At 47.7% G+C, this 16,035-nt stretch overlaps 1 protein-coding gene across 1 annotated transcript; it reads right to left on the bottom strand.

The window, feature by feature from the left end:
- Positions 1-2,404: 2,404 nt before the first annotated feature.
- Positions 2,405-14,189, bottom strand: LOC137314567 (NLR family CARD domain-containing protein 3-like). Its single transcript, XM_067979885.1, has 6 exons — positions 14,123-14,189; positions 8,649-10,422; positions 7,091-7,177; positions 6,756-6,925; positions 6,445-6,612; positions 2,405-6,272 (listed from the first exon to the last, which is right to left on the bottom strand). The coding sequence occupies exons 2-5, from the start codon at positions 9,515-9,517 to the stop codon at positions 6,539-6,541; spliced, it is 1,200 nt and encodes a 399-aa protein (XP_067835986.1). The 5' UTR covers positions 9,518-10,422; positions 14,123-14,189; the 3' UTR covers positions 2,405-6,272; positions 6,445-6,538.
- Positions 14,190-16,035: the final 1,846 nt, after the last annotated feature.

Below are 16,035 nucleotides of genomic sequence, written 5' to 3'. Positions count from 1 at the left end.
GGATACATGGGTGCAGTCTGGGATTAGTCTGGGGTCACTGCATGCACTGTTGGATTCCTGGTTGCAGTCTGGGATCAGACTGCACCCAGGACCAGACTGCGGTGACTGCATGCACTGTCGGGTCACTGGGTGCAGTCTGGGATCAGTCTGGGGTGACTGCATGCACTGTAGGATTCCTGGGTGCAGTCTGGGATCAGTCTAGAGTGACTGGGTGCACTGTAGGATTCCTGGGTGCAGTCTGGGATCAGTCTCGGGTGACTGCGTGCACTGTTGGATTGCTGGGTGAAGTCTAGGATCAGTCTGCGGTGAATGGGTGCACTGCAGGATGCCTGGATGCAGTCTGGGGTGTCTGCGTGCACTGTAGGATCACTGGGTGCAGTCTGGGATCCGTCTGGGGTGACTGCGTGCACTTTAGGATTCCTGGGTGCAGTCTGGGATCAGTCTGGGGTGACTGCGTGCACTGTAGGATCCCTGGGTGCAGTCTGGGATCAGTCTGGGGTGACTGCTTGCAATGTTGGATTCCTGGGTGCAGTCTGGGATCAATCTGGGGAAACTGCGTGCACTGTAGCTTTCCTGGTTGCAGTCTGGGATCAGTCGGGGTAACTGGGAGCACTCTGGGATCCCTGGGTGCAGTCTGTGACAGGTCATGGGTGACTGCGTGCACTGTGGGATCCGTGGGTGCAGTCTGGGATCAGTCTGGAGTGACTGGGTGCAGTGTAGGATCACTGGGTGCAGTCTGGGATCAGTCTGGGGTGACTGCGTGCACTGTAGGATATCTGGGTGCAGTCTGGGATCAGTCTGGGGTGACTGGGTGCATACTGGGATCCTTGGGTGCAGTCTGGGATCAATCTGGGGTGACTGGGTGCAGTGTATGATCCTTGTGAGCAGTCTGGGATCAGTCTGTGGTGACTGTGTGCACTGTCGGATCCATGCCTGCAGTCTGGGATCAGTCTGGGGTGAATGCGTGCACTGTCGGATCCCTGGGTGCAGTCAGGGATCAGTCTGGGTTGACTGGGTGCACTGTCGGATCCCTGGGTGCTGTCTTGCATCAGTCTGGCGTGACTGCGTGCAGTGTAGCATCTCTGGGTGCAGTCTGGGTTCAGTCTGGGTGACTGCATGCACTTTACGATCCCTGGGTGCATTCTGGGATCAGCCTGGGGTGACTGCGTGCACTGTAGGATTCCTGGGTGCAGTCTGGGATCAGTCTGGTGTGACTGCATGCACTGTAGGAACCCTGGGTGCAGTCTGGGGTCATTCTTGGGTGACTGCGTGCACTGTAGGATTCCTGGGTGCAGTCTGGGATCAGTCTGGGGTGACTGTGTGCAATGTAGTCACCATGGGTGCAGTCTGGGATCAGTCTGGTGTGACTGCGTGCACTGCGGGATCCCTGGGTGCAGTCTGGGATCAGTCTGGTGTGACTGCATGCACTGTAGGATCCCTGGGTGCAGTCTGAGATCAGTCTGGGGTGACTGGGTGCACTGTATGATTCCTGGGTGCAGTCTGGGATCAGTCTGGGGTGACTGCGTGCACTATTGGATTCCTGGGTGCAGTCTGGGGTGACTGCATGCACTGGATTACTGGGTGCAGTCTCGGATCAGTCTGGGGTGACTGCATTCCTGGGTGCAGTCTGGGATCAGTCTGGGGTGACTGCGTGCACTGTGGGATTCCTGGGTGCAGTCTGGGATCAGTCTGGGGTGACTGCGTGCACTGTAGGATCCCTGGGTGCAGTCTGGGATCAGTCTGGGGTGACTGCGTGCACTGTGGGATTCCTTGGTGCAGTCTCGGAGCAGTCTGGGGTGACTGCGTGCACTGTGGGATCACTGGGGACACTCTGCGCATTTTTTTTGCCATTTTTCCAAGATGGTAGCCGTACTTGCTGCCATTTTGTCTAAGATGCCGATGTGCTGGTCGTGTATAAATACACACATATCTATATATATATATATATATATTAGGAGTACAAGTTGTTGTTGCTATCGTTGTTGTTGTTGTGGTGCCCATTGTCTGCCTGAGAAGGGACCGGCCGCGGCCCCCACTGCAGGGGATGGACCAATGCCTCACCTGGAGGCGACCAATTGAAGCATTCCCCAGAGGGGACCAACCGAGGTCTCCTGCTCAGGCTGCAACCAAACAGGGCCCCCGTGAGTTCGGTCTGTTCACTGCCCTGGGGTTTAATTTCTTCTCTGGGCCCTGGTTTTGGGGCCTCGGTTTAACATGTTCCTGTTCGATTGTGACCCATGTCGAGAAGTGAATGATGCCTAATATTGCTCGCTGAACTGTCTTCGATCTCCCAGCTCAGATTGGATGAGTTCACCTCACCGACCATTAATTCGGATCCCCACAAACTGCTGAGTGAATGGATTAACACTTTCTGACCAAATCTTCAAAGAAGGCAGAGGGAAAATCATGCACAACAGCGATTTATTGACTTGGAATTCATAATTATCATTATTTAAACTTTGAGTATACCAATAATAATACATATAAACAGTTGTAGACAGGGCCATCTGAGAATTGAAAAACATAATTAATAGGCAGATACTTAAACCAATGAATAACCGATTGTAAAAGTAGCTGAGAGTATCACCGTAATTCAGCATTAGCTGGATCACTGATTATCACATTATAGTTCAGATCAGTGTCTGACACGACTGCAGATTGGTGAGACTTATTTAGGATTCAGTATTTAGATATCTGACAATTTACCCCACAAGATCGCCAGCCGAAGGAATCGAGGAGAGAATAAATTCACCCCGCGCGTGAGAGCAAAACGGGCGATAGTGAATTGGCAGCTCGTTTTCTGCTCTGACTGATTTAATTTTCAATTGACTGTTGCTTTTAACGATGAGATGGACCCCTCTGCCCATTTTAGTGGACGGAACAGATCCAGCAACACGAACACAAGAAGACATGGGGAGCCCCTGGTGTTCCGATGAACATTGATCCAACATTGACCGAGTGTCCCACTGCAGCCCAGACTGACACCCACCCTGGGCCCTTCCTGTCTGTACATTGACCCAGTGTCCCACTGCAGCCGAGAATGAGCCCCATCCTGGGCCCTTCCTGTCTGTACATTGACCCAGTGTCCCACTGCAGCCCAGACTGAGCCCCACCCTGGGCCCTTCCTGTCTGTACATTGACCCAGTGTTCCACTGCAGCCCAGACTGAACCCCACCCTGGGGCCTTCCTGTCTGTACATTGACCCAGTGTCCCACTGCAGCCCAGACTGAGCCCCACCCTGGGCCCTTCCTGCCTGTACATTGACCCAGTTTCCCACTGCAGCCCAGACTGAGCCCCACCCTGGGCCCTTCCTGTCTGTGCATTGACCCAGTGTCCCACTGCAGCCCAGACTGAGCTCCACCCTGGGCCCTTCCTGTCTGTACATTGACCCAGTTTCCCACTGCAGCCCAGACTGAGCCCCACCCTGGGCCCTTCCTGCCTGTACATTGACCCAGTTTCCCACTGCAGCCCAGACTGAGCCCCACCCTTGGCCCTTCCTGCCTGTACATTGACCCAGTGCCCCACTGCAGCCCAGACTGAGCCCCACCCTGGGCCCTTCCTGTCTGTACATTGACCCAGTTTCCCACTGCAGCCCAGACTGAGCCCCACCCTTGGCCCTTCCTGTCTGCACATTGACCCAGTGTCCCACTGCAGCCCAGACTGAGCCCCACCCTTGGCCCTTCCTGTCTGCACATTGACCAAGTGTCCCACTGCAGCCCAGACTGAGCCCCACCCTTGGCCCTTCCTGTCTGCACATTGACCCAGTGTCCCACTGCAGCCCAGACTGAGCCCCACCCTTGGCCCTTCCTGTCTGCACATTGACCCAGTGTCCCACTGCAGCCCAGACTGAGCCCCACCCTGGGCCCTTCCTGTCTGTACATTGACCCAGTGTCCCACTGCAGCCCAGACTAAGCCCCACCCTGGGCCCTTCCTGTCTGTACATTGACCCAGTGTCCCACTGCAGCCCAGACTGAGCCCCACCCTGGGCCCTTCCTGCCTGTACATTGACCCAGTGTCCCACTGCAGCCCAGACTGAGCCCCACCCTGGAACCTTCCTGTCTGTACATTGACCCAGTGTCCCACTGTAGCCCAGACTGAGCCCCACCCTGGGCCCTTCCTGTCTGCACATTGACCCAGTGTCCCACTGCAGCCCAGACTGAGCCCCACCCTGGGCCCTTCCTGTCTGTACATTGACCCAGTCTCCCACTGCAGCCCAGACTGAGCCCCAACCTGGGCCCTTCTTGTCTGTACATTGAGCCAGTGTCCCACTGCAGCCCAGACTGAGCCCCACCCTGTGCCCTTCCTGTCTGTACATTGACCCAGTGTCCCACTGCAGCCCAGACTGAGCCCCACCCTGGGTCCTTCCTCTCTGTACATTGACCCAGTGTCCAACTGCAGCCCAGACTGAGCCCCACCCTGAACCCTTCCTGTCTGTACATTGACCCAGTTTCCCACTGCAGCCCAGACTGAGCCCCACCCTGGGCCCTTCCCGTCTGTACATTGACCCAGTGTCCCACTGCAGCCCAGACTGAGCCCCACCCTGGGCCCTTCCTGTCTGTACATTGACCCAGTGTCCCACTGCAGCCCAGACTGAGCCCCACCCCGGGCCCTTCCTGTCTGCACATTGACCCAGTGTCCCACTGCAGCCCAGACTGAGCCCCAGCCTTGGCCCTTCCTGTCTGCACATTGACCCAGTGTCCCACTGCAGCCCAGACTGAGCCCCACCCTGGGCCCTTCCTGTCTGTACATTGACCCAGTCTCCCACTGCAACCCAGACTGAGCCTCACCCTGGGCCCTTCCTGTCTGTACATTGACCCAGTTTCCCACTGCAGCCCAGACTGAGCCCCACCCTGGGCCCTTCCTGTCTGTATATTGACCCAGTCTCCCACTGCAGCCCAGACTGAGCCCCACCCTGGCCCCTACCTGTCTGTACATTGACCCAGAATCCCACTGCAGCCCAGACTGAACCCCACCCTGGGCCCTTCCTGTCTGTGCATTGACCCAGTGTCCCACTGCAGCCCAGACTGAGCCCCACCCTGTGCCCTTCCTGTCTGTACATTGACCCAGTCTCCCACTGCAGCCCAGACTGAGCCCCACCTTGGGCCCTTCCTGTCTGTACATTGACCCAGTGTCCCACTGCAGCCCAGACTGAGCCCCACCTTGGGCCCTTCCTGTCTGTACATTGACCCAGTGTCCCACTGCAGCCCAGACTGTGCCCCACCCTGGTCTCTTCCTGTCTGTACATTGAGCCAGTGTCCCACTGCAGCCCAGACTGAGCCCCACCCTGAGCCCTTCCTGTCTGTACATTGACCCAGTGTCTCACTGCAGCCCAGACTGAGCCCCACCCTGAGCCCTTCCTGTCTGTACATTGACCCAGTGTCCCACTGCAGCCCAGACTGAGCCCCACCCTGGGCCCTTCCTGTCTGTACATTGACCCAGTGTCCCACTGCAGCCCAGACTGAGCCCCACCCTGGGCCCTTCCTGTCTGTACATTGACCCAGTGTCCCACTGCAACCCAGACTGAGCCCCACCCTGGGCCCTTCCTGTCTGTACATTGACCCAGTGTCCCACTGCAGCCCAGACTGAGCCCCACCCTGGGCCCTTCCTGTCTGTACATTGACCCAGTGCCCCATTGGTGACCATCCAGCCCCGGATATCCGGCAGAATCAGCGCTATGGGACCGGGTGACTGAGTCTCGTGACCCTGTCGCTGGGCCTCTGACGTCACAATGGGAGACGACGCTCGCTCAGCTCGAGCTGGAAACCGTTAAAGGGCCGTTCGGATTTAAACCTGGAGCGCGGCCGATTAAAGGGGAGGGACAGAGAATCGGCCAAAAATGTTCATATAATGAGACCAGGAATGGTTATAAATTGAAATGTTCATATAATGAGACCAGGAATGGTTATAAATTGAAATGTTCATATAATGAGACCAGGAATGGTTATAAATTGAAATGTTCATATAATGAGACCAGGAATGGTTATAAATTGAAATGTTCATATAATGAGATCAGGAATGGTTATAAATTGAAATGTTCATATAATGAGACCAGGAATGGTTATAAATTGAAATGTTCACATAATGAGACCAGGAATGGTTATAAATTGAAATGTTCATATAATGAGACCGGGAATGGTTATAAATTGAAATGTTCATATAATGAGATCAGGAATGGTTATAAATTGAAATGTTCCACACTCAGTCCGGGTCTGGATTCCCGCAGTGTCTCCAGGTGTCTCTTTCCGTTTGAACTGAACTGATTCCCCCACAGCCTGAAACAGATTAAAGATTAAAAAGGAAATAAACAGATTGAACAACAGTGCAAATAACAGGGAGACTGGGGTTAATATTTCAATAATAATTACAGACAAATATTACCCATAAAAGGGACTGAATCCCATTGATATTTTATTCATTACATTAAACATTAACACAAACACTCACCAGATCCGCTCCAGACTCCTGCGGGTCAGTATAAGGGAGCGGAGAGCGGGAACAGATCGGTCTGTGAAGGAGTTTGATCCCAGGGACAGATCCGTCAGTGACCGGTTTGTACTGAGAGCGGAGACGAGATCTTCGGTGCAAGAATCTGTGAGACCGACATCATCCAGACTGGGGATCAGAGAGAGAGAAATAACATGAATCAGGGTAAATTCCCAGTGTTTATTTGTATTATTATAACTTAGACTGACATTAATGTACCGTGTTCAGCATCCAGTTATTATAAACACAATCTCACACAGTCTGATACTTACTCCAGTTTCTGTATTTTACAGTTCGGTTCCTCAGAGCCGCAGACAGTAGTTTCACTCCTGAATCTCCCAGTTTATTATCACTCAGGTTCAGATCCGTCAGTGACCGGTTTGTACAGAGAGCGGAGGAGAGATCCTCGGTACCAGAAGCTGTGAGACCGATATCACATAACCTGGGGATCAGAGAGAGAGACAGAGAGAGACGGACAAGCAGAGATAACAGGAATCAGAGAACATTCCCAGTGTTTATTTATATTATTATTACTTATACTGGCATTAATGTACCGTGTTCGGCATCCAGTTATTATAAACACAATCTCAAACAGTCTGATACTTACTGCAGTGTCTGTATTTTACAGTCCGGGTTCCTCAGAGCCGCAGACAGTAGTTTCACTCCTGAATCTCCCAGTTTATTGCCACCCAGTCTAAACACAAACAGACAGAGAGTGAGAAACAAACTGAATCTAATCCCCGATCTGATACAATTTCTCTCTGATATTACAGGAAACACTGAAAAATCTTCAGGAAATTAATAACCAGATTTCCCTGTTACTGACAATGAATCTCAATCTGTCCAACTCCTCATTTTTTAAGAGACTGTCAGTAAATGTATTTATTAAATAAAGTGCTGCCTGTGTGAAGTCTTTAAATGTCCCTCAGTCGGGTCTCATTCCCCGATGATCAGAATTACCCTCCTGGAGGTCAGTGACCGGTCCCGTCATGTTTGGGGAAACTTGTCACACTTCTGCTGCTGCTTAAATCGCAGATTTTATGGGAATGGGGCGATTTCCCCCGAATTAAATGATAAAGCGGTGATTACCTGTACTTTAAGCATATTAATCTGTATTAAGCATATTAAGTATATTAATCTGTATAATATCTCGGGGTGAGTTATATTGTGAAACGGCGCTAACGGCTGCTGTAAAATCCGTCCCACAGGATTTTATGTAACAAGGAGAGTTTATTTTGTCCTGTTACAAGTTTTAAATGTCCCTTTGTTCCTTGTTGACAGGGAAGGGGAGTATCTCACTCTATTCCCATTAAACTGTCTCTATATTTATTTCAGGTGTAACGGGCCCGACAGTTTTCGGGGAATTTTCTGAAGTTCCCTCCCCGAGCGGGGATTCACACACAGGGGGCAGATTATGGGAAATTCCCGGGTTCACTGCCCCCTGGTTAACCCAGGAGCCTCCCGCTGTGTGTGAGGCCCCACCGCTGGCCGGTGTGTGTCTGTACTCCTGGGCTAATACCCCACAACACGTTAGATTGGAACCTTTTCAAAGGCAGATTTTAGCTCGCAAATCCCACTGAAGTGTCGACCTGGATTAATGAGCGAGGGACCTGAATCCACGACCTTCTGACTCAGAGGCACGAGTGCTGCCAGCTGGGTGAAGAGATGGTGGATGTATTGGAGAGTGTGAAGGGCTGTGTCATTGATGAGTTAAGATAACGGACCGACGTCCTGCGGGGAAAGCTCAGCTCGCCCATTGGCGGTTGACTGTCCGAAAGCTGTGTTTTGCTCTTTGTTACTGAATGTTTGGTGTTTCTGCTTCCCTCTCCGACACACGTTGACAGTCCGGTGAGAAGGAGCCTCTTCAATGGGCGTATCTCAGGCAGTGAGAAAAACAGCAATAAATATCATTTATTGCAATTAAATTATCAGACTCCTTCAGTGACCTGTATTTACTGATCCGAGAAAGAATGTAGAATCCCCACTTGTTCGCAAGGATCCATTTTAGATTCTCCAGTCCTGAGGGAATTACTAACCGATCCTCTTATCATTTGTCATATTTGTGTTGAATCTGCTTCTCTGTGGTTTAACTGAACTGTTTGTTTCCCTTCATTAAGGAGCAACAATACAATTGACCTAACAGTTAGAGACAAATAAACAGTGACCTCAACACCTGGCATTTGTGCAGTGCGGGTCCCAGCCGCTGGAGTCCTTCACTCTGAATGGAGCAGCTCCCCAGATCGAGGTGTTTTATTTTATCACAGAGTCCAATAACACGAGACAGCACCGCACAGTCAATCGGGGTCAGTCGCAATCCACTGAATGTAAGTGTTCCCACAGATCCCACTGTTACCCGAGCCAGTGTTTGATTCTGAGACTCAAACAGGTAGTGGAATGTGTTCAGGAGGTCCCTTTTACCAGTTTTACTCCCTGTGTTTCCAATCTCTCCTTCAACCTTCTCCTTCACCCAGTCAATCACTCCGCAGATTATTTGATGAAGAAATGGACCCAGAAACTCCTCCAGGGGCCGAGCTGACTGTGAGGAGGAGAGACCAACAACAAAACGGAGAAATATCTCAAATCGCCCATCTTCCTTGTTGTGGGCTTCAGTGAGGAGTTTCCGGATGTCCCCTGGATCTGGAGTCAGGAATTGTGCGAGTACGGCTACAAACTCTTGGATGGTGAGGTGCGGGAATGTGTAAACCACACTCTGGGCAGAATCATCTCTCTCCAAAAGTTCCATCATGAACCCAGACAGGAACTGGGAAGGTTGCACATTGTACTTGATCAAATCTCCATTTCTAAACACAATCTTCTTCTCGGAGACTCCAGTGAAGGCCATCTCACCGATCTTCAGTAACACATCACGGGGGGATTCAATCTCTCGGCCATGGTTTTTCAGAATGTTGTAAATGTAGTAGGAATATAGTTGGGTGATGGTCTTGGGAACTTGCTGCTGTTTCCTATCTCTTTGTGTGAAGAAGGGACCCAGAGACAGACAGAGGATCCAGCAGTAGGAAGGGTTGTAACACATGGTGTACAGGAGCTCGTTCTACTCCACATGTTTGAAAACAGCTGCTGCCACCACCTGATCTTCAAAAAACTTGTTGAAATATTCCTTCCGTTCCTCACCAACAAATCCCAGGATTTCAGCCCAGACACTGATCTCAGCCTTTTCCAATAAATGTAATGCAGTGGGGCGGCTGGTCACCAGCACTGAACATCCTCGGAGCAGCTTGTGCTGTATTAAACTGTACACAATGTCAGACACTTCACACCAGTCTTCAGGATCTGTGCACATGTACTGAGGTTCTGTATTTCTCCGATTATCAGCAAAATCGATACTGTCCTTGAATTCATCTAAACCATCGAATATAAACAGTAATCCCTCTGGGTTCTTCCAGAGCTCTCCCAGAATATTCCCAAAGTAAGGATACAGATCCAGTATCAGATTCCTCAGGTTTATTCTACAGTTAATAGCGTTCAAATCCCGGAATTTAAAACTGAAAACAAATTGAAAGTGTGGGTATATTTTCCCAGTGGCCCAGTCATAAACAATCTTTTGTACCATTGTTGTTTTTCCAATCCCCGCGACTCCGGTCACTGCTGCTGAACTCCCAGAACTGGATCGCTGGAAGAAACTCTTCATTTTCTGGAACAAACTGCCTCTCTGGGAAAAACAGTTCTGGAACAGTTGATCAGTTCGGATTTTTTCCAGTTCCCTCCGGAGATGTTTCTTTCTCCACTCTTCATGGTCTCGGCCTCTTGCCAGCAGTTCATGTTCTACAAGTGTCCGATCTCGAACAGTAGAAATAACCGTTAGCTCAGTGTACAGAGTGACCAGCTGGAAAATCTTAACCTTCTCCTTTATTAGGATCGTGTTCACTCTCAGTGTTTCAGTTTGGACCCGGAGTGTTTCCTTGTGTTTCTGTTGAACATCTTCAATTAGAACAGACAGAAAGTGGTTCTCAATGTTAGTTATTTTGAAAAAAAGTAACAACTTCTCATTATTACTTTACTCATCAGTGTCATTTCGTCAGACCTTGGGCAAGTTATCTTGATTATTGTGGGCACTGGGAGAGGGACAGACTGTGAATGGACAGAAGTCCCACTGTTATTGTATCAGACCTCGTGCATGTTATCTGCGATATTGTGTGTCGTGGGAGAGGGAGAGACTCTGAATTGACAGAAGTTCCACTGTTATTGTATCAGGTCCAGGGCAGGTTATCTGGGATACTATGTGTGCTGAATAGACTGAAATGGGCAGAAATCTATTGTTTAACCTCAGTTGTGGGGAAGCTTTTAGAAACGATAATCCGGGACAAAATTAATATTCACTTTATCAAGTGTGGATTAGTTAAGTAAAGCCAGCACCGATTTGTTAAAGGCAAATCGTGTTTAACTATCTTGATTGAGTTTTTAAATGAGGTGACAGATAGCGTTGAGGAGTGCAATACGATTGATGTTGATATGGACTTTCAAAAGGCGTTTTATAAAGTGTCGCAAAATAGGCTTATCAGCAAATTTGAAAGCCATGGAATAAAAGGGGCAGTGGCAGCATGGATACGAAATTGGCTCAGTGACAGGAAACAGAGAGTCGTGGTGAACGGTTGTTTTTTGGACTGGAGGAAGGTATACAGTGGTGTTCCCCAAGAGTCGGTACTAGGACCACTGCTTGTTTTGCTATATATTAATGACTTGGATCTGGGTGACGCAAAACGTGAAAGTGCAGTAAACAGTGAGGAGGATAGTGATAGACTTCAATAGGACATAGACAGGCTGGTGGAATGGGCGGACATATGCAGATACGCAGATAAGTGCGAAGTGAAACATTTTGGCAGGAAGAACGAGGAGAGGCAATATAAACTAAATGGTATAATTCTAAAGGGGGTGCAGAAACAGAGAGACCTGGGGGTGTATGTTTAGAAATTTTTGAAGGTGACAGGACAAGTTGAGAAAGCAGTTTAAAAAGCATACGGGATACTTGGCTTGAAAAATAGATGCATCGACTACAAAAACAAGGAAGTGATGATGAAGCTTTATAATTCCCTGGTTTGGCCACAACTGGAGTATTGTGTCCAATTCTGGACACCGCACTTTCGGAAGGATGTGAAGGCCTTAGAGATGATGCAGAAAAGATTTATTCGAATCGCTCCAGGGATGAGGAACTTCAGTTACGTGATTAGACTGGAGAAGCCGGGGTTGTTCCTCTTGGAGCAGAGAAGATTGAGAGGAGATTTGATAGAAGTTTTCAAATCCATGAAGGGTTTAGGTCAAGTAAATAAGGAGAAACTGTTCCCATTGATCGGACGGTCGAGAACCACAGGACACAGATTGAAAGTGATTGGCAAAAGAACCAATGGCGACAGGAGAATAAACTTTTTTTAAATAGCGAGTAGTTATGGTCTGGACTGCTCTCTCTGAAAGGGTTTGTGGAAGCAGATTCAATCGTGGTTTTCGAAAAGGAATACGATAAATACTTGAAGGAAAAGTTTTGCAGGGCTACGGGGAAATAGCAGGGGAATGTGGCGCACTGGGTAGCTCTTGCAAAGAGCCGGCAGGGGCTCGATGGGCTGAACGGACTTCTTCTGTGCTGTAAAAAATTTATGATTCTAATGTATCAGACCGTGGGCAGGTTATCTGGGGTATTGTGGGCACTGGGAGATGGACAGATTGTGAATGGACCGAAGTTTCACTGTTATTGTATCAGAGCTCCGGCAGGTTATCTGGGTATTGTGGGCACTGGGAGAGAGACAGACTGTGAATGGACAGAAGTTTCACTGTTATTGTATCAGACCTCGGGCAGGTTATCTGGGATATTTTGGGCACGGGGAGAGGGACAGACTGTGAATGGACAGAAGTTTCACTGTTATTGTATCAGACCTCGGGCAGGTTATCTGGGATATTGTGGGCACTGGGAGAGGGACAGACTGTGAATGGTCCGAAGTTCCACTGTTATTGTATCAGACCTCTGGCAGGTTATCTGGGATATTGTGAGCACTGGGAGAGGGACAAACTGTGAATGAACAGAAGTTTCAATGTTATTTTATCAGACCTATACTTCTTTAGTCACCTGATCACAGGTAAATATTACTGACATTCTGAAGGTACAGGGGGGATTAAGAAAGACAATTTAAGGTATTAGGAGTTTAGGTTGAGGGAATGGTGAGAGGGTTTGATGTATCTTGTTTGTGTAAGAGACTTCGGTATTGAATCATTTCAACGTAATTCACAACTTTAATGCAGGAAAAAGGCTCACACTCACGAAAATAATTAGAGACGGAGAAAATTTAAAGTCAGAAATAAGAAGAGAAATCAGGGTAATTTTCTCACTGAATGGTCAGAGAGCGGGGGACCCAGTTACCAGGGAAACACACTGAAGGGGCAGTGTAAGTGGGGTTAAAAGACAATTGAACGTGTTTCTGTGGATACACTGAGAGGAGGAGTAGGTGGGGCCATCTCTCTAAAAGAGGCAGGCTTATTTGGGCCAAATGGCCTTTTCCTGTCTCTAACCATTCTCCCGTTATATTGTGTTTCAGAAATTGTGAACAATATTTCAGCAGCTTTGCACCTATATTTAATGTGTTTTTATAACAGTCCTTTCATAGAATTAGAATTAGAACTACTGCCCACATCACTCAGTGTAATGTTAGAGCAGAAAACATTCACAGTTCATATCAACTGTTCTCCCAATAATTATACTCTGTTGTTTCATTTTGGTCTGAATTTCCTACAATGCAGGATTGGGAAATTACAAATCTGTTTCCATCAGTCATTCCATTGGGTCTAAAAAGACCCTGAGTTAAATGACTATTCTTTGAGTGGAATAAGTTCTCTCTTTCACTGCCATCAGTCATTCCATTGGGTCCAAAAAGACCCTGAGTTAAAGGACTATTCTTTGAGTGGAATAAGTTCTCTCTTTCACTGCCATTAGTCATTCCATTGGGTCTAAAAAGACCCCGAGTTAAAGGACTATTCTTTGAGTAGAATAAGTTCTCTCTTTCACTGCCATTAGGAAGCCAGCCCAGAACTTTCTAATTACCCTGAATATTGTCTTTCCCTCACATTACTCCACGGATTAATGATCTATTGTGTTAACATCTGAACATCTTCTCAGATCAGATCGAACACCGACGTCACATTCTGTGCTGTGTAATGAAAATGTTTTAATATTTTGCATTTCTCCACCTCTTTCCCTACCGTTGATGGTGGGCCAGATTTCTAGAGTAGTCGGTCAACCTTAAAGTCTGGCTTAAGGCACTGCTCATTAATTCTGAGCCCAGAGCTTCTATGTGCCTCATAGGAGTTGTGTGTGGGGATTCACGGTGTATCAGGATCCCACCAGGTGTGCATGGGGATTCACAGTGTATCAGGATCATGCCAGGTGTGTATGGGTATTCACAGTGTATCAGGATCCTGCCAGGTGTGTGGGGATTTAACAAGTTCTGGCGATCATCAGCTGGATTAAGTGAAATAATGCAACCTCCGCATATTCCTAACGAGGTTTCATTTCTGTTCCCTCCACCCTTTGAATTTCTGATTCCCAGATTCTGACAATCTCTAAACAAAAGTCTACAGTCAAACATTCTGATTCTCAGAAGTGAAATAAATAGTTTGAAATCTCCATTTCATCACTTACCTTTCAGGTGACTGGGTATTTCAGTTAAACCTCGTCCGATGTTCATATAATCAAATGGATCAGGACCTGTTTAAATCAATGAGCTTTCATGAAATCAGATCTAAGTAATATTAAAGTAAATTCTGTAGTGTTTCAATCTGAAATTGAATTCAGTGTCTGATTTTACTGTACCAAGTTCCTGCATCTCTTTCAGTATTTTGTCCAACTTTGGTACCGCATGGTGCATTTTCACAAAGGATTCCCACATCACCCTTCGGGCCCGAGAGCCTTTCTCCATCACCAGATTTAGGAGAAGTTTGGAACTGTCCGCTCTATTTCCCTTCTCCACGAGATCAACGACTTTCTGTAAAGAACAATAATTAATATATGGGTCTCTCCTTTTCCCAATCCCACTGAAACTGTTTCCTTTTTTTTTCAGTCCACAGAAAAGTTATACCCGAAGCGTTCCTCTATCCTTTGTGCAAGCACTGACCGATCCACTGGGAATTTTCCTCTCATCGTATCATTGTTTCAGATTCACTGTATTTTCAGTTTGATCCATTTATTTCCTATTTGGCCTGTTTCTGTTCTGTAACATTGTTTGAATCTAAGATCTCATATCCTGTTAGTTCCCTGATGTTTAAATAATCCAAACTCATTCTGTTTCCAGCCCACTTACCCGATGTTCCTGTCCACTGAAATGCCCCTCGTATGTTAACAACGAGCTGACTCCGTCCACCCCTTCTTCAATCGCCTGTTCCAATCTGTCCCGGTAGAATTTCGTCAACTGGAACAGCTGGTAATCGTCGCACTTTGTCAGGAACTCAGTGATTGCAGTGTTCGTATCTGTGAACAAAAATGGAGAAAACTAAACACATTATCGACTTTCTATCCGGGCGGTTACATTTCCTCTTATAACAAACGGCTAAAGCCTCCTGTGAGGCACATTATCAAACACCTTCTGAAAACCCAGAGACACCGCATGTGATACATTCCATCGACCGATATAGTCACCTCTCAACAAAGCTGCATCAGATTTGTCAAATACGGCTTGTCTGCAGCGAATCATTTCCAGCCTCCCCTGATCATCCCCTGCATCTCGAAACGTTCACGAATTCGATCTGGAATTACAGATTCTAGGAGTTTGCCCACTACTGACGGAGACTAATTGGTCTCCAGTTACCCGTTGACCCTCTCTCCCTATTTTAGCAGAGACATTACTTGGGCTCCTTCAGTTCACCTGGATATTTTTGATAACAAGCGAGGATTGAGAAATTGGGGTCAGAATCCCTCCTATCTCCTCTCTGACTTCCTTTAACAGCCTCGGATGTGTTATCTCTGGGGCCAGTGATTTATCCACCTCGGCGATGTTTCTCAGATACAAATCCTTCTCTTTACCTCTCTGTTCTCCTTTTGGAATATCCTTGAAACCTACCTCTTTGACCAAGCTTTCCGTCACCAGTTCTAATATCTCCTTATTTGACTCTGTGTCAAATTTTGTTTGATAATCGCTCCTGTGAGGCCCCTTGGGTAGTTTTACTATATTAAAGGCGCTATATAAATGCAAGTTGTTATTGTTCTAGCTCTGTCATAGAAGCTTTATTAATACTGGCGACCAGAGGTATTTTTCTTTCTCCTCAAAATGTGATAACCAAGAACGTTTTGCTCTGAGTCCTGTGAAAACTCAGGCCCTGTCTTACAGATACTAGATCACATCTCTGATGATTCTGATTTTCCAAATGTGTTTGGAGTGATTTGTATATTTAGAGATAAAACTCAACCATAACTCCGATTTTTTGGAATGTTGACCCGTTTCCGTTTATTGTTTTTTTTAATACCAAGTGAATTTATCTCTCAATACTTCAAAACCACCTTCCTTTTTACCTGCCAATAACTTTTCATTATTTCATAAATCTTCTGTTCCTGCTGCAACA

The sequence above is a fragment of the Heptranchias perlo genome, unplaced genomic scaffold (assembly GCF_035084215.1).
Source record: "Heptranchias perlo isolate sHepPer1 unplaced genomic scaffold, sHepPer1.hap1 HAP1_SCAFFOLD_52, whole genome shotgun sequence".
In the NCBI taxonomy this organism is placed as follows: domain Eukaryota; kingdom Metazoa; phylum Chordata; class Chondrichthyes; order Hexanchiformes; family Hexanchidae; genus Heptranchias; species Heptranchias perlo.
This window is presented reverse-complemented; position numbering and strand designations above follow the sequence as displayed.